We start from the raw sequence: 27,761 nt of genomic DNA on the forward strand, positions 1-27,761 counted from the left end.
GTATGTGTGTGTGTGTGTGTGTGTGTATGGATTTCACATTTCAATGATTTTTAGACATTTTATTGATGTCATCATCTGAAATCCCTAATTCTATACTGAACACTTCCTTGTGACAGAAAAAAGCAATTAAACCCCAGTGAGATGGAGCATTGGATAGAGTGCAGGCCTATAGAAAGTAAGATATGGCAGCTGGTGGCATAATGGATAGAGCACTGGCCCTGGATTCAGAAAGACCTGAGTTCAAATCTGGCCTTAGACATTTGACACTTACTAGCTGTGTGACCCTGGGCAAGTTACTTAACCCTCATTGCCTCACAAAAATAAATAAATAAATAAATACATACATACATAAAAAATAAAAATTAAAAAAATGAGAAAGAATAGAAAGTAAGATAGGAGATCAAATATAGAGTCAGACTTTATGTGACCCAGGGGAAAAAAAATCACTTTATCTGTCTCCCTCAGTTCCTTCAACCGTAAAATGGGGATTGTAATAGTATCTAACTCACAGGGTTACTGAGAGGATCTAAAAAGATAATATTTGTAAAGTGCTTAACATAGTGTCTGGCATACCATAGATGCTTAATAAATGATCATTTCCTTCCTTCCCCAAATAGCCAATATAGTGACCACATATGACAGTGTATAAGATATTCTTCCCTAATAGTCCCTGACTCTCTGCTGTGAGTGAATAGATGCACTTCATTATTTGTTCCCCAAGGTCTTCAGTAATATTTCAGTTAATTAGAATTAGATATTTTAATGATCTTTTTCAGGTTCATAGCTATCGTGTGCATGTTTCTTTGGGTTCTGATTATTTCACCCTGCTTCAGTTCATTGACATCTTCCCATGTGTTTTTTCCACCCCAAGAATCTTCATATATGTCATTACTTTCTGCAAAATACTATTTCATTATGAAGGGTTTTTTTCAGCTATTTTCTAGTCGATGGGGCCCTCTTTCTATATATCCATTGTTTATTTAGTGTCAATTCAAGAAGCAATCACTGAGTTCCTCCCCATGAGTATGGCATTATGCTAGGCATCAAGGTACACAGTTCAGTGAAACTGTCTAGTCTTCCAGGATCTCATCTTACAATTAATTAAACACCCTACCACTTTTCCACATGAATGTTGTATAGCCAACTCTGCTCTACCTTTACTTTGAAAACTGATTTTTTGAACCAGAGTAGAGAAATGTACATTTATTTATGCTGTGTTTAATGTTTGACCTAACTTTCTAGTCTAATAAAATTCTGTGTAATCTTCATATTTGTGCATATGCAATCTGTAGTTTCATCAAAATTATTAATAAAAGGATTAAAATACATGTCTGAGTAACCCTTCACCAGAGACCTACCATCTTCCAGAATGATATTCATCTAATAATTACTATTTTTAAAAATTGGACTGTTTAAACAGTTCTTAATTTCAAATATAATCCAACTAACTTTATTGCTCTGTATTTCATATCTCTCATCTATTGCCTCCTTCATCTTGATCTTTTTATGTCAATGATATCTAATATGATTCCTTTTCCGGGTTTTGATGAAATGAAATTCTCTAACATCATTTATGTTTTGGAACCTCTTGTTGGTTTCAACTGAATTTTATATTCCAATCACAGCATTATAACTCATAAGTTCTTTTGTTTGTTTCATTTTAGGTTTGTATGTATATATTGAGGGGAGATTTTAACATCCCCAAAGCCACCATTCTGTGTAAATTGCCTCTACAATCATTATCTTTTGCTTTTGACATTCATCATTTTTAGAAGGTTCATAAAATTTATTTTTCCAAAGGATAAACAATAGTAGTATTTCCAAGATGTTTTATAGATTTAGGACTTCCTAAGGAGCCTGAGAAAATAACTGACATAAACGAATTACCAGACAGGATGTAAGGATAGAGGATGATATCAATATTTTAATTTTTTTCATGTTACCAATAGGTTCAGAAACTTGTGTGCCTTCAAGGAAGATCAAACAAAAAATTTTACAAGCTTCTGACTTTTTCATATGGCTTGGATGCCAAGAAAAGGTGCATTGCCTTTAAATATGAATCCATATTTGGCATTCTTCAAATGTCTTTCCATTACAGAAGACCATCCTCTTGGCTACTTACTCTAAATGGAAATAGGGAAAGTGAAATTATAAAGTGTTTGAATATTGTCTCCTTTACTGGTCCGACTTTCTCCCTTGGGTCTAATAATTGCCATGGTACCTCCTTCTCCATTTTCTTCATTACACTTGAAAATCCCTTTATCTTATATCCTTATGTGCATGATCAATGTTCCATTTAAGGTACATCGGCACATTAAAAGATTTAGAATGAGATGGTAGGGGTTCAAATCTTGACTTTGCTACTTAAATATATATATATATTTTTTTTACTTTGAGCACATAACATGTCTGGGCCTTACGTTGCTTATTTATAAAAAAGGAAGGGTTAGACTAGAAAACTTAGGATCTCTTTTGACTCTAAGTCTATGATTGTATGAGTTTTTTTAAATAGCTAACCAAATAAATATGATGAATTCTATCTCCACTAAAATCACCATCACCACCACCACCACCACCACCACCACCATCATCATCATCATCTTGTTCTAGTCTTCTTATATAAAGATTTCCAGTTTAATTTATACAATAATATCCTTCCAATTCAAGGAGAGGCAGTGATGCATAGTGGAGAGGAAACTGACTTTGAAACCATTACAAGCAGAGTTTTGATCCCCTTCTTTGATATGTACTTGTGCTGTCACCCTGGATAAGTCATTTAACCTATAAATGCTCTAAAAATGTGTACAATTCTGAGTTACAAAGTACTGATCAGATTTGTGAGAGGAATTTCCTTTGAATGTACACCTAGAACAAGGAAATCACAGGTCCAAAGCTTGGCCAACCCAAAGGATTGTGTCGCTGCATAGATAATCTGCTTAAGGCATAGATAGGTCTGACCATGCTAGAACTCTAAAACCTTAAAGGACTTCTCATTACCCATACATACTGTATGACATGGATTATTTTCTCTGGCATGTAGGCCCTTCATAATATGGTTCCAATTGACTTATTTTTTCTAACTCTTTGTTATTATTATTATTTTTTAAATTATGGGGCAATGAGGGTTAAGTGACTTGCCTAGGGTCATACAGCTATTAAGTGTCAAGAGTCTGAGGCTGAATTTAAACTCAGGTCCTCCTGCATCAAGGGCCAGTGCTTTATCACTGCATCACCTAGCTGCTCCCAACAATACCTTTCTTAATGCTGTCTGAGGCTTTATCCACTATGCAACTTAGATGCCCATAACTCTATGTTAGTGATCCTGCACCCTACCTTTACAATTCCATTTCACACAACTCTATTTTCTACTTTTTGTGTTACAGGCAAAGTATATTAGTAAGGATTTTCCTTCTCTTATTTCCCCTTGTTTAGGGCTAAAATTCTAGCTAGTCTGTCTAAAATATCTAATGAGTGGTCGCCAATAAATTATAAGCTTTAACAAGAGTTAGACTTTTAAGCATTTATTAAAGAGAATACAAATTTGGTAAAGAGAGAGAGAAAGGCCTAGATTTCTATCTATTAAAGGGAGAGCACACTTCTAGCTCCACTCTCCACCAACATCCTCAGGAAAGAGAGCATGAGAGCGAGCGCCAGTCTCTTCCTTCCTCCTCCCACTAGCCCACGTCACTTCCTGACGCCAAAGAAATGACTCCTGGTCTTGCCCTCAAAGACCTTCACTTCATGGGCAGAACTCTTCTACAGTAAGTCTCCAGCAGGTGGCATTATTCCAATCGTTACACCCTGCTGACCTTTCTGGATTCTTATAGAGAATCTGGGTACTTAACCTCTCTGCTATTCAGTTTCCTCATATATAAAATGAGAAGATAGAAGCTATTTATCTCTATGAGTCCCCATGCTAAGACTACAACCCATCCTCCTTCTGCCTTGTGGGAAGCTTGCCCTACCACTTCCCTCAGGAGGATTTCCTTCATTCCTTTCCCTACCCCTAAAGTCCCCTCTCTTGCCTAAATTTTCCTAGAGCACATTTTCTGGATTCTTTTGTCATAGGATCCTTTCCTCCATGTCTTTGCACATTTATTTGATATTCTGCTTAATCTCTTTTATTAGATTACTATTTCTAGGATCTAATAGTATGCCTACCAATCACTTGGAGTAAATAGTGTACATTGTTTGAGAACATTTCTTATGGGTAGTGTCTCCTATACAATTAAGTCATAGATCTAATAAAACATGCTCACAGATCTCTATGCATATGTATTCACCTTATAAGTGTTATAATAATTTTCAAAGTCATCAATCAAAATCTTCCTAACAATTTGAGTTTCTCTATACTGGAAAGGTTTGCCTTGGGATATAATGGCTTCCCCAACATTGGAATGGTTCAAAAGAAAGTTAGATGATAACTTGTAGCATATGATATAAGTGATTTTTAAAATTATTTTTATTTTTTTAATAGAGGTTGGGTTATTTGGTCTCTGAGATTTCTGGCTCTGAGGGCCTGCTATTTTTTGGAAACGCTTACTTATACAAGCAATCCTGTAAGCCTCTGGGCAAAACCAGATAACCAGGCCTAGGCATTATATTCTGAAAGTTAACAGAAGATAATTTCCATATAAGCTCAGATATTCCAATCAATAAGTGATGTGTTTACATTCTAGGGAAAAGTAAGAATTGTACTTTAAAGTGAACTTCTATACTCCCAGAGTTCTTCTCTGTTTAACATTTCAAAGTAGAAATGAATAGAAGCAAGTTTCCTTGGTTTCAGTTTGTTCCTGGAAATGGTTTAGCCCAGCTGCAGCTGCTTTATGCAGGTGGCTCTCTTCCTCCTCCTCTTCCTCCTTCTCTCCTCTCCTCTCCTCTCTTCTCTTTTCTCTGTTTGTCTGTTTCTCACCTGTACATCACTTCTATGCAAAGTAGTTCCCATATCGGGCCAGTGGAAACAACCACTGATGCTATTTTTGGAACATATGCAGAAGATATATTCTCCCAAAGATTGGACAGAAAAATTTAGTACAAGTCAAACTTTCCCTTCCTTACTATCATAGCAGTTCATATGGGGCAGCTAGCTGGTACAGTGGATAGAGTGCTGGCCCTGAAGTTGGGAGGAACTGAGTTCAAACCTCACCTCAGACACTTACTAGCTGTGTGACTCTGGACATGTCACTTAATCCCAAATACCTTAAACATCTGGGGTTATCACAAGATGTCCTAATATATAGCATGCCAGTGGACCCAGATTGCTCTAGAGGAGAGTGAGGTTGGTGACTTTGTATAGCCCTTTCTCATTCACAAAGCCAATTCACTGCAAGTCATGACATCACCCTGATGTCATGGTCCTCTTCATGAAATGAAGGACAAACAACAACAGCTGTTCCTATCTGTTAGGCCAGCATTAGCTTTAATGACCCATAGAAACCCCCCACTGAGAAAACCATCTAGAACAGAGAAATTCTTCTCTATTTTGTTTTGTGCCCTACTTTTTGTTGTTGTTCAGTTGTTCAGTCATGACCAAATCTTTTTTTTTTTTTTTTTTAGTGAGGCAATTGGGGTTAAGTGACTTGCCCAGGGTCACACAGCTAGTAAGTGTTAAGTGTCTGAGGCCAGATTTGAACCCAGGTACTCCTGACTCCAGGGCCGGTGCTCTATCCACTGAGCCACCTAGCTGCCCCCAATGACCAAATCTTTTTGATCTGGTATGTTCTTTTTTTTTGGCAAAGATACTGGAGTGGTTTGCTTTCTCCTTCCCCAGTGGATTAAGCAAGCAGAGATTAAGTGACTTGCCCAGGGTCACACAGCTAGTGAGTATCTGAGACCAGATTTGAATACATGTCTTACTTAATCCAGACCCAGTGCTCTATCTCCAAAGCCACCTAGTTGCCATAGCTACATTTCCAAAAATGGCATGCATATTGAATGTCTCTAATTTTAATTTAATTTATGAAACACCAGAGGAACTTGAGAAAGCCTGGCTTAGTGAATAAACTACTGACTTGGAGACAAGGAGGAATACATTTATTAATTATTGAGTAAATTGATGAAAAATTAATGACTTACTTTTCTCCAGAGACTATGCCAAACACCAGGTATGAAGAAGCAAATACAAGAGGCAAGATAGCCTCTGCCCTCAAGGAGGTTCCATTATCATGATGGAAGACAAATCATATCAAGGAGTGGTATCCACAGAGAGGATTTTTGTATAGAAACTCAGAGGGATGTTGAATGGAGTCATGAAGCTTGAGAGACATGGCCTTTCGAAAAGGTGGCATTGAGAGCTAGGCACTATTGATTTGATTATTATTCTTAGAGCAAGAAATTAAAATCATGGCAGTGGATGAGGTTGCGATGTGAATTTGGGTGGGAGGGAATGGTGAGGTGGTAGGGAATGAAAATGGGTGAAATACATCATCTTATGTCTGGTGACTCAAGACATAGTAACTCTCACCAATCAGGAACATTCAATTCTTTTTTATTATTATTATTATTATTCAATTCTTTTTTAATATTATTTATTTTTTTCTGATAAAAATATTTTATTTTTTCTAGTTACATGTAAATATATAGTTCTCAACATTTGTTTATAAAAGCTTTTCAATTGCAGATTTTTCCCCTCCCTCCCCCCTCCACTAGACAGTAGGTAATCTGATATAGGTTTTATATATATATATATATATATATATATATATATATATATAACATTAAGCATATTTCTGAATTAGTCATGTTATAAACGAAGAATCAGAGCAATGAGGATAAACCTCAAAATAGAAAAACAACAGCACCAAAAACAAAAGAAAGAATATGGTTCAATCAGCATCTATACTCCACAGTTCTGGATTTGGAGATCCCATTCCATCATGATTCCCCTGGAACTCTCCTGTACCATTGCGTTGGTGAGCAGAATCTAGTCCATAACAGTTGATCAACACACAATGTTGATGATACTGTGTACAATGTTCTTCTGGTTGTGCTCATCTCACTCATCATCAGTTCATGCAAGTCCTTCCAGGTTTCTCTGAACTCTTCCTGATCATTGTTTCTTATAGCACAATAGAATACCATTACATTCTTATATCACAATTTGTTCAGGCATTTCCCGATTGATGGGCAACCCCTCAATTTTCAACTCCTTGCCACCACAAAAAGAGCAGCTATAAATATTTTTGTGCATGTGGGTCCTTTTCCCTTTTTTATGATCTCTTTGGGAAAAAGACCTAAAAGTGGTATTGCTGGGTCAAAGGGTATGCACAGCTTTATAGCCCTTTGGGCATAATTCCAGGTTGTTCTCCAGAATGGTTGGATCAATTCACAGCTCCACCAACAATGCGTTAGTGTTCCAATTTTCCCACAGCTTCTCCAACATTTATTATTTTCCTTTTTTGTCATATTAGCCAATTTGATAGGTGTCAGGTGGTACCTCAGAGTTGTTTTAATTTGCATCTCTCTAATTAATAGTGATTTAGAGCATTTTTTCAAATGGGAATAGATAGCTTTGCTTTCTTCATCAGAAAACTGCCTGTTCATATCCTTTGACCATTTCTCAAGTGGGGAATGACTTGGATTCATATGAATTTGATTTAGTACCCTATATATTTTAAAAATGAGATCTTTATCAGAAGTACAGGCCAACAAAATTGTTTCCCAGCTTTCTGCATCTCTTCTAATTTTGAATGCATTGCTTCCATTTGTACAAAAACTTTAATTTTATGTAATCAAAATCATCCATTTTGCATTTCATAATATTTGCTCTCTCTTTTTTGGTCATAAACTATTCTCCTTTCCAAAGATCTGAAAGGTAGACTGTTCCTTCCTCTCCTAATTTACCTATGGTATCACCTCTTATGTCTAAATAATGTACCCATTTTGAACTTATTTTAGTATAAGGTGTAAGATGTTGGTCTAAGCCTAATTTCTGCCATACTATTTTCCAGTTTTCCCAGCAGTTTTTGTCATATGAGTTCTATCCCAGAAGCTGGAGTCTTGGGGTGTATCAAACACTACAATCCTAATGTCATTTACTACTGTGTCTCCTGTGCCTAGCCTATTCCATTGATCCTCCACTCTATTTCTTAGCCAGTACCAGATAGTTTTGATGACTGCCACTTTATAGTAAAGCTCCAGATTTGGTACAGCTAACCCACCTTCCTGTGAATTTTTTCATTATTTCCCTTGATATTCTTGATTTTTTTGTTTTTCCAGATGTATTTTGTTATTATTTTTTCTAGCTCTATAAAATAATTTTCAGGTTGTCTGATTGGTATGGCACTGAATAAGTAAATTCATTTAGGTAGTATTGTCATTTTTACTATATTAGCTCTGCATATCCATGAGCAATTAATATTTTTCAAATTATTTTGATCTGATTTGATTTGTTTGAAAAGTGTTTGGTAATTGTGTTCATATAGTTCCTGGGTTTGTCTTGGCAAGTAGACTCCCAAGTATTTTATATTATCTACCGTTACTTTAAATGGAATTTCTCTTTCTATCTCTTGCTGCTGGACTTTGTTAGTCATGTATAGAAATGCTGATGATTTATGTGGATTTATTTAATATCCTGCTACTTTGCAAAAGTTGTTAATTGTTTCAAGTAATTTTTGAGTTGATTCTCTAGGATTCTCTAAATATGCCATCATATTATCTGCAAAGAGTTATAGTTTTGTTTCCTCCTTGCCTATTCTAATTTCTTTAATTCCTTTTTCTTCTCTGATTGCTAACACTAACATTTCTAGTACAATATTGAATAATAGAGGTAATAAAAGACATCCCTGTTTCACCCTGGTCTTATTGGGAAGTCCTCTAACTTATCTCCATTACATATAATGCTTTTGGAAGGTTTTAGGTAGATACTGATTAATATTTTGAGGAAAGCTCCACCTATTCCTAAGCTTTCTAGTGTTTTTATTAGGAATGGGTGCTGTATTTTGTCAAAAGCTTTCTCTGCGTCTATTGAGATAATTATATGATTTTGGTTAGTTTTCTTTTTTTTCTTTTTTTTTTTTGAGTTACTGAATACTTTTATTCTGCACAAAGAAGCCACTAAGTATCAGGCCTGTGGGCTCATCGGGGCTGCATCACAAGTATAAGGCTCCACACATTAACACAGGGGGTGGGGATGAGACGGTCACTGGAGCCAGTCACAAGATGACAGGCTATCTCCAACAGAGCGCCAGATGATCAGGTACAGTCTCTGATAAGACAGTTCTAATGAAGCAGTGAGAACATCACAGAAAAGTGGAGGGAGAGGGAGAGTTAAACAGCAAAGGCCCCTGCTCCCAAACAAAATTGGTCTAGTACTCGGAGCTGCCCATTCTTAGGACAGGAGCAGACTTCTATGGAGGAGACTCGTGCCTGCTGGCTCTGAGGCTTTCTGGCCAGTTTACTTGGCCTGGGGGTTTCTGAAGTTCCTTCCAGCAAATTCCTGCCCAGCTCTTCCTCAATTCTGAGAAGCTGGTTATACTTGGCCAGATGCTCAGATCGGCAGGAGGCACCAGTCTTGATCTGCCCGGTGCAGAGACCCACCACCAGGTCTGCAATGAAGGTATCTTCAGTCTCCCCAGAACGATGAGAAACCATTACTCCCCACCCATTGGACTGGGCCAGCTTGCACGCCTTGAGAGATTCAGTCACGGAGCCGATCTGGTTCACTTTGAGTAGGAGGCAGTTGCAGGCCTTCTCACTCACAGCCTTTTCAATGCGCTTGGGATTGGTCACAGTGAGATCATCCCCTACCACCTGGATACCAGCAGTAGCAGTGAAATTCTTCCAAGCTTCCCAATCATCCTGATCAAAGGGATCTTCAATAGACACCACTGGATAGTCCTTGATGAAGCTCTTATAGAGATCGCCAAGCTCAGAAGGGGAGATGTATCTGCTGGCATCATCAGGTGACTTGAAGTCCAAGTCATATTTCCCAGATCGGAAGAATTCTGAGGCAGCCACATCCATGCCAATTACGACCTTATCAGTATAGCCGGCCTTACCAGTGGCATTCTTTAGCAGCTCCAGAGCTTCCTTATTCTCCGGGATGTTAGGAGCAAAGCCACCCTCATCCCCTACGTTGGTGGCATCCTGTCCATATTTCTGCTTAATCACACTCTTCAGGTTGTGGTAGACCTCAGCTCCAATGCGCATGGCCTCCTTGAAGTTTGCTGCACCAACTGGGAGGATCATGAACTCCTGCATGGCCAGCTTGTTACCAGCATGGGAGCCCCCATTGATCACGTTGAAGGCTGGAACTGGCAGGACAACTTCATCATTGCCAGCAAGGTCAGCAATATGCCGGAAGAGGGAGACACCTTTCTCAGCAGCGCCGGCCTTACAAACAGCCGGAGACACACCCCAGATGGCATTTGCACCAAATTTAGATTTGTTCTCGGTGCCGTCCATCTCAATCATCAAATTGTCAATCTTCTCCTGTTCCACAACATTCAGTTTCTTGCTAACCAGGGTCGGGGCAATAGTTTTATTGATGTGCTCAACCACTTTTGAGACACCTTTCCCCATGTAGCGGGTCTTATCATTGTCTCGGAGCTCCAGGGCTTCATGGATGCCAGTAGAAGCACCACTGGGCACAGCAGATCGGAAGAGACCTTTTGCAGTGTAGAGATCAACCTCAACAGTGGGGTTTCCATGAGAGTCGAAGATCTCTCTTGCTTGGATCTTGAGAATAGACATGTTGAGTTTCTGGATGGGGTCTCATCCGCAAGGTTCAGAGAACAGAAGCCAAGAGCGGTTAGTTTTCTTATTGATGTGGTTGATTATGTTAATAGTTTTCCTAATGTTGAACTAGCCCTACATTCCTGGTATAAATCCTACCTGGTCATAGTGTATTATCCTGGTGATCATTTGCTGTAATCTCCTTACTAATATCTTATTTAATATTTTAGCATCAATATTCATTAGGGAAATTGGTAAATAATTTTCTTTCTCTGTTTTTGCTCTGCCTGGTTTTGGTATCACCACCATATTTGTGTCATAAAACGAATTTGGTAGAACTCCTTCTTCACCTATTTTTCCAAATAATTTGTATAATACTAGAATTAATTGTTATTAAAATGTTTGGTAGAATTCACCTGTAAACCCATCTGGCCCTGGGGATTTTTTCTTAGAGAGTTCCTTAATGGCTTGTTCAATTTCTTTTTCTAATATGGGCTTATTTAAGGATTTTATTTTCTCTTCAATTAACCTGGGCAGTTTGTATTTTTGTAAATATTTATCAATTTCATTTAGATTGTCAAATTTATTGGCATACAGCTGGGCAAAATAATTCTTAATTATTGATTTAATTTCCACTTCAGTGGTGGTAATATCACCCCTTTCATTTTTGATACTGGTAATTTTGTTTTATTTTTTCTTTTTTTTAATCAAATTAACCAATATTTTATCTACTTTATTGGTTTTTTCATAAAATCAGCTCTTAATTTTATTGATTAATTCTATAGTTTTCTTGCTTTCAATTTTATTAATTTCTCCTCTAGTTTTCAGGATTTCTAGTTTAGTATCTAACTGGGGATTTCTAATTTGTTCTTTTTCTAGCTTTTTAAGTTGCATGCCCAATTCATTAATCTCCTCTTTCGTTTTTTTTATTCATGTAAGCAGTTAGAACTATAAATTTTCCCCTAAGCACTGCGTTGCCTGCATCCCATAGATTTTGGTATGTTGTCTCATTGTTGTCTCTTGGATAAAGTTATTGATTGTTTCTGATTTGTTGTTTGACCCATTCATTCTTTAGAATGAAATTATTTAGTTTCCAATTGATTTTCATTCTCCTTTTCCCTGGTTCTTTCTTACATGTAATTTTTATTGCATCATGATCTGAGAAGGCTGCATTTACTATTTCTGCCTTTCTACATTTGACTATGATGTTTTTGTGCCCTAATACATGGTCTATTTTTGAAAATGTGCCATATACTGCCGAGAAAAAGGTATATTCCTTTCTATCCCCATTCAATTTTCTCTAGACATCTATCATGTCTAACTTTTCCAGTATTCTATTCACCTCTTTCACTTCTTTCTTATTTATTTTGCCTGGATTTATCTAATTCTGAGAGGGGGAGATTCAGATCCCCCACTAGTATTGTATTACTGTCTAATTCCTCTTGTAACTCATTTAACTTCTCCTCTAAGAATTTGGATGCTATACCACTTGGCGCATACATATTTAATATTGATATTGCTTAATTATCTATAGTGCCTTTTATCAAAATGCAGTTTCCTTCCTTATCTCTTTTAATTAGATCTATTTTTGCCTGTGCTTTGTCTGAGATAAGGATTGCTACCCCTGCTTTTTTTTTTTTTTACTTTAGCTGAAGCATAATATATTCTGCTCCAGCCTTTTACCTTTACTCTGTGTGTATCTCTCTGCTTCAAATGTGTTTCTTATAAACAGCATATTGTAGGATTCTGGTTTTTAATCTACTCTACAATTTGCTTCCATTTTATAGCAGAGTTCATCCCATTAATATTCACAATTATTATTGTCTATTCTCCTCCATTCTATTTATTCCCTTCTTTCACCCTAGTACTCCTCACCAATGTTTTGCTTCTTACCCCTCCCTCCCCCAATCTGTCCTCTCTTTTTATCAACCCTTCCCTTTTCTTTACCCTTTTCTCCCTTGCTTTTGACCTCCCTTCTATCAGTCACCGCTTCCCCTTCCCCTTTTACTTCTCTAAAGAATAAGCTGTTTCTTTATCCAAATGAACATATATGTTATTCCCTCTTTGAATCAAATCTAATGAGAGTAAGGTTGAAACAATATTCACCCCTCCCTTTTTTCCCTCTATTGTAATACATTTTTTTCACCTCTTCATATGATATAATTCATCCCATTCCACATCCCCTTTCCTCTTCTCCCTATAAATTCCCTTTTTAACTCCTTAATTTCCTTTATGTCATCACATCAAAGACAATTTATATTTATACCCTCTGTGTATAATCCTCTCTGCCCAAATACATATACAGTTGTCAAGAGTTATAAGTATTATCTTCCCGTGTAGGGATGTAAACAGTTTAACCAAATTGAGTAACTTTTTCCCCTGTTTACCTTTTTAAACTTCTCTTGAGTCTTGTATGTTAAGATCGAATTTTCTATACAGTTCTGGTCTTTTCATCAGGAAACCTTGAATGTCCCCAGTGTCATTGAATGTCCATCTTTTCTCCTGAAAGAGAATGATCAGTTTTGCTGGGTAATAGATTCTTGGCTGCAGTCCAATCTCCTTTGCCTTCCAGAATATCATATTCCAAGCCTTGAGATCCTTTAATGTTGAGGCTGCCAGGTCCTGAGCAACCCTGACTGTGGCTCCATGATATTTAAATTGCTATTTTCTGGCTGCTTGGAGTATTTTCTCCTTCACCTCATAATTCTGGAATTTGGCTACAATATTCCTTGCAATTTTCCTTTTTGCTTCTCTTTCAGGAGGTGATCAGTGGATTCTTTCAATGACAATTTTATCCTCTGATTCTATAATATCACATCCATTCTCCTTAATAATTTCATGGAATGTGATGTCTGGACTCTTTTTCTGATCATGGCTTTCAGGCAGTCCAGTGATTCTTAAATTGTCTCTCCTGGATCTTCTTTTCCAGATCAGTTGTCTTTACAATGTGGTATTTCACATTTTCTTCTATTTTTTCATTCTTTGATTCTGTTTGACTGATTCCTGGTATATCATGTATTCATCATCTTCCAACTGTCCAATTTTAATTTTAAGGCATTGTTTTCTTCAGTCAATCTTTCTGCTTCCTTTTCCAAGCTGCTGATTCTTTTTTCATAATTTTCTTATGTTCCTTTCATTTCTCTCAATTGATTTTTAAAATCCTTTTTGAGCTCCTCCAAGAAAGCTCTTTGCTCTTGAGACCAGTTCAACTTCCCTCTTGAGGCTTCACATGTAGGCAATTTGGGAGTATTGTCCTCATCTGAATTTGTTTGCCTCTTCTCTGTCAATACAGAAGCTCTCAATGGTGAGAGCTCTTTTTTGTTTCTTATTCATACTGTAGCTTATTTATTTTTTTTTATTATTTTTTTCAAGTTGATGTCTCCTCTGGGGGCACCAGAGTATATGTTTCAAGCTTCTTGTGCTGGGATATAGGGGCTGTATCACTGGCTCTCTACACTGAGCCCTCTATGGTTTGTAGATTTTTCACCACCCTGGACTTCCTGTCAGAGTGTCCTAGATCAGTAAGACCTGGCCCTGGACTTCCTGTCCGAACATGCTGGGATCAGTAGACTTGGTTGTGACTGTCCTGTGGGTTGCCCTCCATCTGGCAACCAGGATCCAAGGGCATCAGTTGCTTGACTGTGGCCCACGGCTTCCTGCTGACTTGCTCCCACCCTCTCTCCCTCCTGCTGCACTGCGGTGAGCTGAGCCTCCCTTTTGCCAGAGTAAGACCGACCTTTCCTGAAGTATTCTAAATTATCTTTGGTTGGAAGACTGTGTCTCTCTGTCTCTTTGTAGTTTCTGTAGTTTCAGAATCCGTCTAGAGGCTTGATTTAATGTTCTTTTTGAGGGAACAGAAGGAGAGTTCATGTGATTTGCTGGCTACTCTCTGCTATCTTGGCTCCTCCCTTCCTTCCCCCAGGAACATCCAGTTCTCACATGAGAACTAACTAGAAGAAAGGGTTGAAGACACAAATGGAGCATAAGACATGCATGGTGGCATGTCATGAATATAGCTCGAGTGAAGAAGACCTGTGATCAGATCCTGCCCATGACCCATAATGGCTGTGTGGCCCTGAAGAAGTCTCCTAGCCACTCTGTGCCTTTCAGCCAATTTTCAAAGCAAGAAGCTATAAAGAAGTTTGGAGGAATCTGAATCAGTGAAACAGGTTTCCAAATTACACTGATAAAATGGTGTACAGGAAATTAAAAAAATAATAATAACAATAGCAACATTTATGTAGTCCTTAATATGTGACAGGTATTGTGATAAACACTTTATTAGTATCATCTCATGTGATCCTCACTGTAACCTTTGGGGATACGTGCTATTATTCTCATTTTGCAGGAGAGGAAACTGAGGCAGGAAGTTTAAATGACATGTCCAGGGTACACAGTTAGTAAGTGGTTAAAGCAAAATTTGAACTCAGGTCTTCTTGAATCTAGGTGCTCTATCCATTCCACCACCTAGTTGTGCCTTTAAACACAAATTGTGCGCGTGTGTGTGTGTGTGTGGGGGGGGTGTCTGTATATGTGAGAGGAGTAGGAGCAGAAGCTCCACAATTTGGTGGACAATCTCAGAGGGCATTCTCATCTTTATTCACAATCCACTCCCAACCCTCTCACTACAGTGACATGGGAGTGGAGGAAATTTTGAAAATTAAATTTAATTAAATTTATTTTGTTTTCCTTTCACGACACACCCAATTGGGGGAAAAAAAGAAAAAAATAAATCTTTATGACAAATAGGCATAGTCAAAAGCAAAATATTTCGCCTCATTTGCCATATCTAAAATAATTGTCCTTTTGTACCCTGAATTCGTCAGCTCTCCAGTAAGACATCGATGACATGCTTCATCATCATTCCTCTGCTATCATGGATGGCCATTGTCTTGATCACAGTTCTTACAGCTTCAAAATTGTCTTTATTGCATTATGACTGTATAAATTGTTCTCAGGCTTCTCATTTCATTCTTCATCAGTTGAGGCAGGTTTCAAAATTATTCATTTTTTATAATATCAATGTGATATAAAATATTCTTCTGATTCTGCTCACCACATTCTGTATCAGTTCATACAAATCTTTCCAACATTTTTTTTTTAGAAATTATCCATTTCTTCATTTTTTTTAATATAATGGAATATAATAGTATTACATTCTATTTACATTCCACATTTTTTCCACCATTCCCTGATAAATAGGCACTTTGTTTCCAGTTTAGGGCCACCACAAAAGAGGTGCTATAAAGATATTTTTTTACATATAGGACCCTTTTGTCTTTTTTTTGGTCTCTTTTGGGTATGGATCTAGGAGTGGTATAGCTTCATCCAAGGACATGCACTGTGTGTGTGTGTATAATTCCAAGCTGTTCAACGCTGTGTGTGTGCGTGTGTGTGTGTGTGTGTGTGTGTGTGTGTGTGTGCAGGTGCATGCACATGTGTGTGTTTTTATAATCACAGGTCCATCTATAATATGTCAATAAGTATGCTTGTTTTAACCATAGCTCCTCCAATATTTACTGTTGAATTTTTTCTTCATTGGCAATTTAATTGGTGTGATGCGAAACCTCAGAATTGCTCTAATTTGTATTTATCTAATTGTTGGTGATTTGGAACATTTTTATATGGCTAGAGATGACCTGGGTTTCTTCCTTTGAGAACCGACTGTTCATATTCTTATGCTATTACCAATTAGGGAATGATTTTTATTTTTGTAAATTTAAAGCAATTCTTTACATCATGGAAATGAGAACTTTATCCAAATTTTCTCCCTCCAGAAGGGCACGATTTTGGAAGGGGTGGGGGGGAGCATGATTCATGGAGCAAGCATTGAGTAGATATCATGCAATCCAGTAGTCCCCCATAAATCAAGTTGACTAACTTTCATTTGAGAACAAAGAAAAACATGTTGAGATGACATTTGTCTTTCTTTTCCAGGAAATCAGTGACCCAGAAATACTGGAACTTGTGCACAGTGCACTGGGAAGAATGACTGTGGTCCGGCAGATTTTCCCATCAGCAAAGGATAACCAGAAGTGCACAAGGAATAACCATCGCATCTCCTCATTGCTCTGTGATCCACAGGAAGGCTATCTCCAAATGTTGCAGGTCAGTGACTGACTCTCAGTCATGTCTTTACCCCTAGGAAGCTCAAAAAGTAATCGTTGACAAACAGGGGGAAATTTCAAGGGCAAGGATGGGCTGATGTGAATATCCTAAAGAGAGCACATGTTATATTTCAAACCTAATGACATCATAGAACAACAGATAGAATACCAGGTTTAGAAATAGGAAGACCAGGGAACAAGAGCTGGGTCCATTTCCTTCCTCCGACCCTTCCTAGCTCTTGAACCAGGACATGCCACTTATCCTCTATATGCTTCAGGCAATTCCCTAGTAATTAGGTACTATTCTAAGACATCAAAGACTGATTGCATTTTTGTATAGATCTATGGAATTCTCCATGAATATTGGATCACAGATTTTTTTTCCATTGCTAACACATGATTTCTTAGTTTATCGTTGCTTACTACACATATTTATTTGAAATATTTCAACTAAATTTTTAAATACTTTTGATGAATGAAAAAGCATCAATTAAACAATTACTATGTGCCAAGTACTTGGCACTAAATGCTGGAAATATAAAGAAAAAAAGGAAAGATAATTTCTGACCTCAAGGAACTTGCATTCTAATAGGAAGAGACCACCCATATAGGGAAGTGGTAGCCACAGAAAGGTATTTTGTCTTCTGCAGTTTTAGTAAGTTAATTGTTGGAGCCACAAGGGAACAGACTAATTCAAGTCTCCCAGTAGCAATGGCAATGTTGATGTGTTTATGAGTCCCCAGATACAACATTGCCTATATATAAAACATTAGCAGGCAATTTTGCCAGTCATTAGAAGATCAGAGAATAGAAGCCCACTGGTGTCTATTTAAATGTAATATGCTTTTCTCCAATCAGTTTTTTATTTATACTTAGTCATGGTAATTTGGGATCTCAAAAGCTATTTCAGTTGGAGATATACTCTGACAGGTCCTCCCAAGGGGGAATTGTGTTAAGTTTGGACTGAGAGGTGGATTGTGCATCTTTCAATTGAGAGCCGAACTTATTAAGTTTAGTGGTAGTCTTTTGGAGGGTTATTTTTTGGGGGTAGAGGTAAAATCAAAAAGATTATTTACTGTGATTGAAGAGGTCACAAACTATAGAGGAGAATGAAGGGTGGGAAGAATACACGTAAAATATAGGCTTCCAAGTCGAGGTCAGTACTGTGAATCTGGTCCAAATGAGCACTGGGGACAGGTCAAACACTAGTGTGCCATAGAACTTAGGGTTCTGTCTAACTGGAACACTACTAAAAGATTTCATCTATTTGACAGGTGGAGAGACACAAAGAGAAACAAAGAAACAAAGATACAGAGAGATACAGATAGAGACAGAGACACAGAGAGGTGGATAGATGATTGTTCGACCAAGTTATAATTTACTTTTAGTTAAGTAGATTGAAAGTCACCTCCCTGATGCTTTTTCTGTGATAGAGAGGTGGCTCCTTTGTTCCCCTGGAGAGAATTTCTCTATTGGCAAGAGCTAAGTTGTATGTGTGTATGTGTTTTGACCAGGGATAAAAGGGGATATTCAAGTATCTTCTACCTATTCTAAACATTAGAAAACATCACAGTCTGAGAATTTGGATTCAGTCCAGTTTCCAATGTTTTTGACAGGTGTCACCTTGAATGAATGAATGAATGAATAAAAAAGCATTCTTGTATCATACACTATGTTAAGTTCTGAGGGTGCAAAAACAAAATAAAAAAGACAGTCCCTGCCTTTAGATTCCATTGGGAGATATAGCATATATAGGGGATTGGTAGACAGGGTAGGACACTTGATTTAAAAAATGACATGGATGGTGAGTAGGACCAAGAAGATTGGTACATACCAATGCAGGAGGAATGGCAGAATACCTGTGAGCATGGTATATAACTCCAGAACTGGAAGGGTAGAGAAGAGAATAGAGTAAAATGGAATAGTTATCTGGTTGAATCAAGTTCATTTATTTATTTATTTATTTATTTATTCATTCATTCATTCATTTATCTATTTATCTATTTGTTTGTTTGTTTGTTTATTTGTTTGTTTTTTACTTTTTTTGTGGGACAATGAGGGTTAAGTGACTTGCATAGGATCACACAGTTAGTAAGTGTCAAGTGTCTGAGGCTGAATTTGAAATCAGGTCCTCCTGAATCCAGGGTCCCATTCTTTATCCACTGTGCCACCCTGCTGTCCATCAAGTTCATTAAAATAAATATTATAGAAGTGATGGCTAGAGAAAAATAACTTTATTGAATAAAGAGCACATGGTAGATCATTATATGGTCAGACAGAGGAGAAAGAAGCAATGATACAGAGGAGAAATTAACATACACCCCCAGCTTGACTCTTTCTTTATCTCTTAAATGTGCTAGTTGAACTAGCCCCTGAGGTACCTTCTAGCTCCCCATGACCAAATGATGTCACTTGTTACCTATGACAATGTGGGATTGATGGGAGATTGGGGACACAGTTAAAAGTTATCAGTTATTAATTTTGACATAAATAACTAAGAAAGGTAGTGATATGAGGATGTTACAAATCATAATTTCTACCATATTACCAAACACATTGGAGGAGTTAAGACTCCTTAGAACAAAATTGAACTTCGTTGTAATTGTGTTTCTTTTGTTTTCTCCCTCCCTCCATTCTTTCCTTCCTTCCTTCTTTCATGACTGAGGAAAAGTCATTTGATCGCTTAGTGGTTCAACTGTTCTACCTGTAATGTTGGACCAGCTAATATCTAATGTCCCTTCAAGTTCTAGCTCTTATAACCTCATATTCATAAGTTTATAAGATGGTAATTTCCAAGGGCATTCTAGCCTCCATTCCCAGAACATTCCCAATGCTGTCCCCAAGTGACCCTGTTGAAGATATCACATTACTTGGGAACATGCTAAACCATGATATTGTGAGTGGCTGTAAGGTAGGATCTATGATGTCAACCTTTTCATCCAAATTAATTCATCCATTCAGAATGAAATTAACAGCCAAGTGCTCATTTTCTCTTGTTGTACTTGTAAAATTGAAAACCATGAGCAGTCACCATTAGAGAATTCCTCTAATTGCATTTCTGAACACTGTCCCTACAGTCTGATAAATTCTAATATACCACATTTGCCCTTTAAAAAAACCAACTTTGTCAAAATGATCCAACAAAGATACTGCTATAGCTACCATTTATATACTACTTTAAATTTCACAAGAATCTTTATATACATTCTTTAACTTGAGCTTCAGGGAAGCCCCATGAGATAGGGGCTGCAAATCTCATTGTCCTTTCTTTTTTTTCAGTGAAGAAGCCAAGGCACAGAAAGATTAGATTACTTGCCCCACATTGCATAGCTAAAATGTCTTGAGAGTGTGTGTGTGTGTGTGTCTGTGTGTGTGTGTGTGTGTGTGTGTTTGGGTTTTTTAGATGTATTGAACTTGTGATCGCTTTGGTTTAGAGAACTACAAGTAGGTAAACTCCCTCTATCAATGCATATTTCCATATATTCTTAGAGGATTGCCTATATACCTTTCCTAGGGTTCCACAACAAGTTTATTTCAAATATGGGACTTTAAGCCTAGTCTTCTTCACTCAGAGGCTGGCTCTGTATACACTATACCATGTTGCCTTTTGGGAGAGGGGATTTTAATGAAGATTTTCCTGTCTCTAGGTCCAATTACTTCCCACTATCCATGGAAGAGAAAAGAATCAGCATTAGCAATAAAGTTTGTCAGTAAAAGACAGAGACTATATCTCTTCATAAAGTGATAGACCCACCCTTTGGCAATAAAAATAATGGACACCAAGAAATGATTGTTCAACCAATTGTACCATGTTGTAGGCTAATTCTATATATCAGTTGATGAAAAATTTCAGTAGGAACAGTTCTCACAACTGGCTATTGGTTCAGGTACACAGAATTGGATTGAAAGAGTGTGTCCTGAGGGAAGATGGAGTGCCACACTCTGCCTTGGTAAGAACACCCTTGTAATAGTTGCCCAATTCTACAGTTCACATTTTAGAAAAACGTATTGGCAAGCTTATGCCAGAAAAGGAACTTGACACCTGGCCGTAAAAAGCCCCAATGAAGGATCTGGGGCTGTTTTACCTGAAAAAGTAAAAGAAAACAAGGAGAAGCATGATTGATGTCTTCAAGTATTAAAAGTTGATAATGTAGGAGATATATTGGGCTCGTTTGGCTTTGCCCAAGGGGTAGAACTAGGACCTGTGGGTGGAAATTATAAGGATACAGATTTTAGTTCCATCTACGGGAAAAAACAACTTTATAACAATGAGAGCTATATAAAAATGGTATAGGATATCTGAGCATGGAATGGATTCTCTGTTGGTATTCAAAGGGAGTCTGGGTGAATACTTTTCAAGAATCTTGTAGATGAGATTCATGCTTCAGGCAAGGGTTGGACCAGATGGCCTCTGAGCTCCCCTTAAGATACTATTATTTTTCTCAGACAACAAAGAAGGTTCTTTTAATGTGTTTGAGAATAAACCAATGCATGAGGGGGAAAACATTTAAAAATGCCATACTTGTTTGTTGCTTTTCTAAGCTATATTCAACAGTGAAAACTCTCTACTAGGCCTTTAAATTCCATTCATTTGAACATTCTTACCTTCCTGGGTCAATTCTCTACTTTGCCAATCAGTGTCATCAGTGTGGAAACCGTACTGTCTGAATAGCAGAATTCATTGACTTTTAGGTCAATGTTTCTTATTGCAAGATCAAACTCTGGATGGGAGCTCTATGGAATACACAGACAAGTGGCCCCATCCTTTTTGTCCAGACATAGCAATGCACTGACTCTGCAAAGAGGCCATCGTCAAGTCCAAGACTTCCTGGATTTGTCCTTGTTGATCAGCAAAGCCAAATGATTATCTAGTCTGACCCCTTCAATTTAAATTTTGTTATTCCCTCATTTTAAGCTTAGTGTACTATTTGCATTATTTGCTCCCCCTGTTCTTTCCTGACCAAGTATCCCCTTAATGCTGTCCTTTACAAAATTTTTGTGCACACATCATTGTTACAAATATACAATAGGCTACTAAAACCAACCAAGTATCTCACCATTGACTTTTTAAGCACTCATACACTGTTCCTCCCCCACCCCAGTGAAGGGCTTTGGGATAGAGAATGTGCTGTAATGGAAAGAATATTCATCAGGGGAAACTAGTTTTTAATTTTTAATTGAAAATATTTAATTTATTAAATAAAATCACTTTCATAACATGGTAGAATTTTTTAAAAAGAAGATTATACATAAAACTGCCAATCTATTATGTAAAACTCACTATTCCTTTTAAATATGTTATAAAGTTATCATGTATATTTCTTTTTCTCCTTTTTTTCTTCCCTTCCCCCACCCTAGAGATGACTATCATTCTATATATAGGTTATATATATATATATATATATATATATATATACATATATATATATACACATATATATGTCTAATGGTAATATACTATTATAAATATCCAAATTAACTACAAAGGATATATGAAGGAAATATTTGCATCCAAAGAAAGAACTAATAAATAGAAGTATGTATAGAATGATCATTAGTTCTTTATTTGGATACAGATATCATTTTCCTTCATATGTCCTTTCTAGTTAATTTGGGTATTTAAAATAGTCAAAATTATTTACTTGCTCAAAGTTATTATTAAAACAACATTGCTGTTATTGTATACAATGTTCTTAGGGTTTAAAACATAAGATTTTAACCAGCCATCCAACAACCAAGATCCGGAGACCCTGTCAAAGTCATTTAAAGTCTCTTGCCTTCAGTTACTTATCTACAAAATGATGATACCTGCATTGCTTATCTTCTAGAGTTGTGGTGAGGAGCTATTGCAAAAGTTTTCCAAACATAAAGCAATAAATACATAATAGTATTATTTATAGCTATGTCATTTCATCTAGAGACTATTCAAGTTAGGAAATCTGGGTATTTGTGTCAGGGAACAACATAAGATCATTGAAAATAGCTCACAAAGTCCAAATTGGGATCCAGCCTGCTTTTCTCATTCAATTCAACTTAGAGCCTGTAATCTGCCATTCTTGTCCATGGCATATACACATACACAAATGTATATATGCATATACATGCTTATATGTGTGTATGTAAATGTATAATAGATTGAAGAAAGAGTAATATAAAGTTTGCTCTGCCTAGTATTTACTTCCTTCTCAAAAGGTTAAAAAACTAGTCATTTCTTTCTTTCTTATTTTATTTTTTACATAATAAAAGTATTTCATTATTTTCCAGTTACATGTAAAGTTTTAAACATTTGTTTTTATAAGATTATGAGTTCCAAATTTGTCTCCTTCCCTTCCCTCCCCCCTCCCCAAGACAGAAAGCAATCTGATATAGGTTATATATGTACAATCACATTGAACATATATCTGCATTAGTCATGTTGTGAAAGAAGAAACAAAACAAAAGGGGAAAACCTCAAAAAAGAAAAAAAAGTAGAAACAGTATCATTCAATCTGTGTCCATATTACACAGGATTTTTTTCTGAATGTGGAGAAAATTTTCCATTATGAGTCCTTTGGAATTGTTTTGGATCACTGTATTGCTAAGAAGAGACAAGTCTATTACAATTGATCATCACACATTGTTGCTGTTACTTTTCAGTGTTATCCTGGTTCTGCTCACTTCATTCAGTATCAGTTCACTTAAATCTTTCCAGCTTTTTCTGAAATCTGCCTGCTATCCATCATTTCTTACATTGCAACTGTATTCCATTACATTCATATACCACAACTTGTTCAGCCATTCCCCAATTGATGGTCATTCCCTCAATTTCCAATTCTTTGTCACCAGAAAGAGAGCTGTTATAAATATTCTTGTACATGGGGGTCCTTTTCCATTTTTATGATCTCTTTTGGATACAGAACTAGTAGTGGTATTACTGGGTCCAAGGGAATGCACAGCCATGTAGCCCTTTGTTCATAGTTCCAAATTGCTCTCCAGAGTGGTTGAATCACTTCACAACTCCAGCAATTATGCATTAGTGTTCCAATTTTTCCACAGCTTCTCCAAAATTCATTATTTTCCTTTTTTGTCATATTAGTCAATCTTATAAGTGTGAGGAGATACCTCAGAATTATTTTAATTTGCATTTCTCTTAATAGTGATTTAGAGCATTTTTTCATATGGGAATAGATAGCTTTGATTTCTTCATCTGAAAACTGCCTGTTCCTATCCTTTGAGCATTTTTCAATTGGGAAATGACTTGCATTCTTATAAATTTTATTTAGTTTGATAGATAGATAGATAGATAGATAGATATATAGATAGATAGATAGATAGATAGATAGATAGATAAATGAGTTCTTTATCAAAACACTGGCTATACAAATTATTTCCCAGGCTTCTGCTTCCCTTCTAATTTTTACTGCATTGCTTCAAAAGTAGTCATTTTTCAGTCATGTCTGATTCTTTGTGACCACTTTTGTGGTTTTCTTGGTTTGCATTTCCTTCTTCAACTCATTTTACCATGAGAAAACCGATAGAAACAGGGTTGAATGACTTCCTCAGGGTTACATAGCTAGTAAGTGTCTGAGGCTGGATTTGAACTCAGGAAGAGTTGTTTTACTGATTTCAAGCCAAGTACTCTATCCACTGTGACACCCAGCTGCCCTTCAAGAAGTTAGGCAGTATCAAAGTATTGGTGGCCTACATGTTCTCCAATACTAGTCGGTTAGCATCAACTAACTATTCAGCCTGGTGTGTATGTGTGTGTGTGTGGGGGGGGGGAGGCAGAAATTTGTACAACAAAAGAGGGGGATGGACCAAAGATTGAGTGATTTGATATGACATCTAATGTAACTCAAGATTACAAGAGAGAAAACATGTAGTTATTATTGTTGTTATTATTAATAACAACAATAATAATATTATAAACCACTTAAGATACAGAAAGATGAGACCAAAAAGTGCCTAAAAAGGAAGGAAGAATACATAAAACTAGGTAGAGAAAACAAAATATGTTAAATATTTTAATATCAAGGAAAGCCAATAACTATTGTTTAAATTGAGTAACATTAATATAATTCATGCAGTAACAACAATACATTATGGAATGGTTCAAAAGGGAACTCAAAGTAAAAATAATATTTTTAAGGGAATTGATTTGGGCCAGAAAATAGGGGTGTTTTTTTTTGTTATTGTTTTGTTTTGTTTGGCAATCCGGTTAAGTGACTTGCCCAGGATTACATAGCTAGTAAGTGTCTGAGTCTGGATTTGAACTCAGGTCCTCAACTCCAGAGTCAGTGCTCTATCCATTGTGCCTCTTAGCTGGCCCTATTAGAGCTTCTAATATAGAATAACAGACCCAATGAGCAGAATAAGAAAAATTGAATACTTAGTTAAAAATAAAATCTTTCCAAAGAAGCAAAAGATGTGTGTGAGAGAAAATAACTAATGTGAAACAGAAAAAAAAAATACTGAAGTGAAGGATAATGTTGCAGAAAAAGGCAAAAATATCAAGAATGTTAAAAGGATACATGTAATTTATGTAAGCCAAAATAATTGACTTTAAAAACAGGATTTACAAAGGTAACTTAAAGATCATAGATTTCTCAAAGGAACATAAAATGTTTTTTTAATTAAAAAGGAATATAAAAATATAGATAGTAATGAAAGAAAACTGATAAGTTTTTATTAACAGTAATACTTTCAGAATTATTTAACTAAATTGTCTTTGTGATTACATCATTTAAGAAATTTAAATGGGGGCAGCTAGGTAGTTCAGTGGATAGAGCACTGATTCTGGAGTCAGGATTTAATGACAGGAGACAGGTTGTTGTTCTATTTTTTTTTTTTTTTTGCTAGCCTAGCCTTTAATCTTTAGTTAGAAAGAACAGCAAAAACATGACTTGTTTCTATGAAATATTTTTAGTTCCAACTCAGGACTTCTTAAATATTGAGAATTCTATCCAGGTTCCCTCATATACTATCACTGGATCCAATCTGAGTTATCAGAATTGTCCATAATGTTTAACAAGTCATGGTTTCTGTTACCTCCTTTCTTCAATTTTTTCTCAAAACTCTTCATCATCCCTATTATTCCCCAAAGATATAGTATTTTATCTTCTCTGGGAAGGATACATATTTGTACTTAACCTCCAAAAATTAGAATTGTTTTTAGAAAACAGAATAAAACATAAAGTCCAATCCCAGCAAGGCTTTCAAACATTTCCCTTGATTTCCATTCTTTCTGTTTTGAATCTTTGTAGCTTCCTTGACTATTTCCATTACAAATTATATGTTTGCCAATGCCATGTTTGAATCGCAGACTCCCAGCATGGCTTTTCAAATCTTGCTTCAGCACTCACTCCATTTTCCAACAATTATATCTGTTATCTGGCCCTGGTTTTCCTAGGTGAGAACAGTAATTAGCAGAATGATGTTAATGATGAGAATAGTCTGTCTAGATGTCTTGCAAGAATCTTCTGACTCCTTGTGCACCTCACTTCTTCACTCTTCCTCCACATCCTTAAAACTACCTGTTCTCCTACACTGCCCCTGGGCCTACTGTGCAAAATATACTTGAGCAATTTGTGGATTAATCCAATTTAAATTGCCATTCCCTTTCAGTTTTCCTCAGAAGCTATTGCCATGTTATATTTTTTTTCCTCCTAAGTATAGTATAGAAGGCAAATTAATTTCTGTTAGCCTCTGGCTATGAGTTTTATTGAGAGGACCATAATATGTTTAGATTACTCTACTCAAGAAAAGATGTGTAAGTAGATTGCTAACTTTACCCTTGATAAAGTTAATGGAAATCCTTTTGGAGATGAAGTTCTCCAGTATAATTCTAGCCCCATCTCCAAAAATCTGACTTCCCTTCCTTCCCTGGCATGGTGACAGTTCTGGATTAGAAGATTCAGGGAGTACCACAAGCAATAGGAAGGAATGTATGTGTGAGTGTGTGTGTGTGTGTGTGTGTGTGTGTGTGTTTACAAAATCATCCTCCCTGCTCTGCTGAGCCTGCTTTGAGCACTCCATCTTATTTGGGTTTGGTCAGGCCATTTATGTGTTTTAAGTCAACTAAGCATTATCATATTAAAGCAATTAGACTCCTATTAAGAGAAGAGAAAGCCTTTTTGAAGAAAAGTACCCAAAGAAGTCTTTCCTTTGACAATGAGGTATGATATCTGCTTGCATACAATGGAAGTAGGCAATCCATTGGATTTTTATCTCATTCTTATTTCTTGGCAAAATAATTTTGACCTTGTTTGACCTAACCCATAAGAAGAACAAATACAACCTCTCCTTATCACACTCCAACCTTCCACAGACTCAGCAGATTTGTGGGTATCAGGGTAGAGCTTTTTTTGAGGAAGTTTCAATTATACTTGAAGTTACAGACATATCATACATACTCTCCTTTTGTTTTCTGATGTTGACAAAGGCCTATATACAAATGGTGAGCTAAATGTTGTTGTTGTTTTTTTCCTGGTGCTTTCCAATTCAAAATCTATAATACCATCATCCCATGATCTATGCTATATCCAATTCATCTAGTCCATGCCAAGACTGGATTTTGATTGAGTTTGTCAGATTAATTGAAGCATTATCTTAAAATGATCACTATGAAATTCCATTTAAAATAACTATAGACAATATAAAATACTGTGAATTTAACTTCCAAGAGAAACTCAGGAATTATACAAACAGAACAATAAACACTTTTCACAGAAAGAAAGTCAAATCTAAGCAGTTGCTAAAACATTAATTGCTCATGGGTAGGTTGAGCCAAAATAATAAAAATGGCAATTCAAATCTTCTTATACAGAATGACTGTTATGGAAATGTTTTACATAATTGTATATGTATAACCAATATCTCATTACTTACTTTTTCAGGAAGGGGAATCTGAAGAAGAAGGGATAGAATAGAACTCAAAACTTTAAATGCATTTTCTTTTTGTAGGACAATGAGGGTTAAATGACTTGCCCAAGGTCACACAGA

General features: G+C 36.5%; 1 protein-coding gene and 1 pseudogene across 2 annotated transcripts in view; one reads left to right on the top strand and one right to left on the bottom strand.

Moving 5' to 3' along the window:
* The window catches only part of GRID1 (glutamate ionotropic receptor delta type subunit 1), a 1,160,974-nt gene that overhangs the window by 886,442 nt on the left and 246,771 nt on the right, over positions 1-27,761 (top strand). For both annotated transcript variants that reach the window (XM_043982152.1, XM_043982151.1), the window contains exon 6: positions 16,612-16,782. In XM_043982152.1, the coding sequence (XP_043838087.1) occupies positions 16,612-16,782 (171 nt within the window). The remainder of the gene's footprint in view (positions 1-16,611; positions 16,783-27,761) is intronic.
* On the bottom strand, positions 9,395-10,692 carry LOC122740224 (annotated as a pseudogene).

The sequence above is a fragment of the Dromiciops gliroides genome, chromosome 2, assembly GCF_019393635.1.
Source record: "Dromiciops gliroides isolate mDroGli1 chromosome 2, mDroGli1.pri, whole genome shotgun sequence".
NCBI lineage: Eukaryota > Metazoa > Chordata > Mammalia > Microbiotheria > Microbiotheriidae > Dromiciops > Dromiciops gliroides.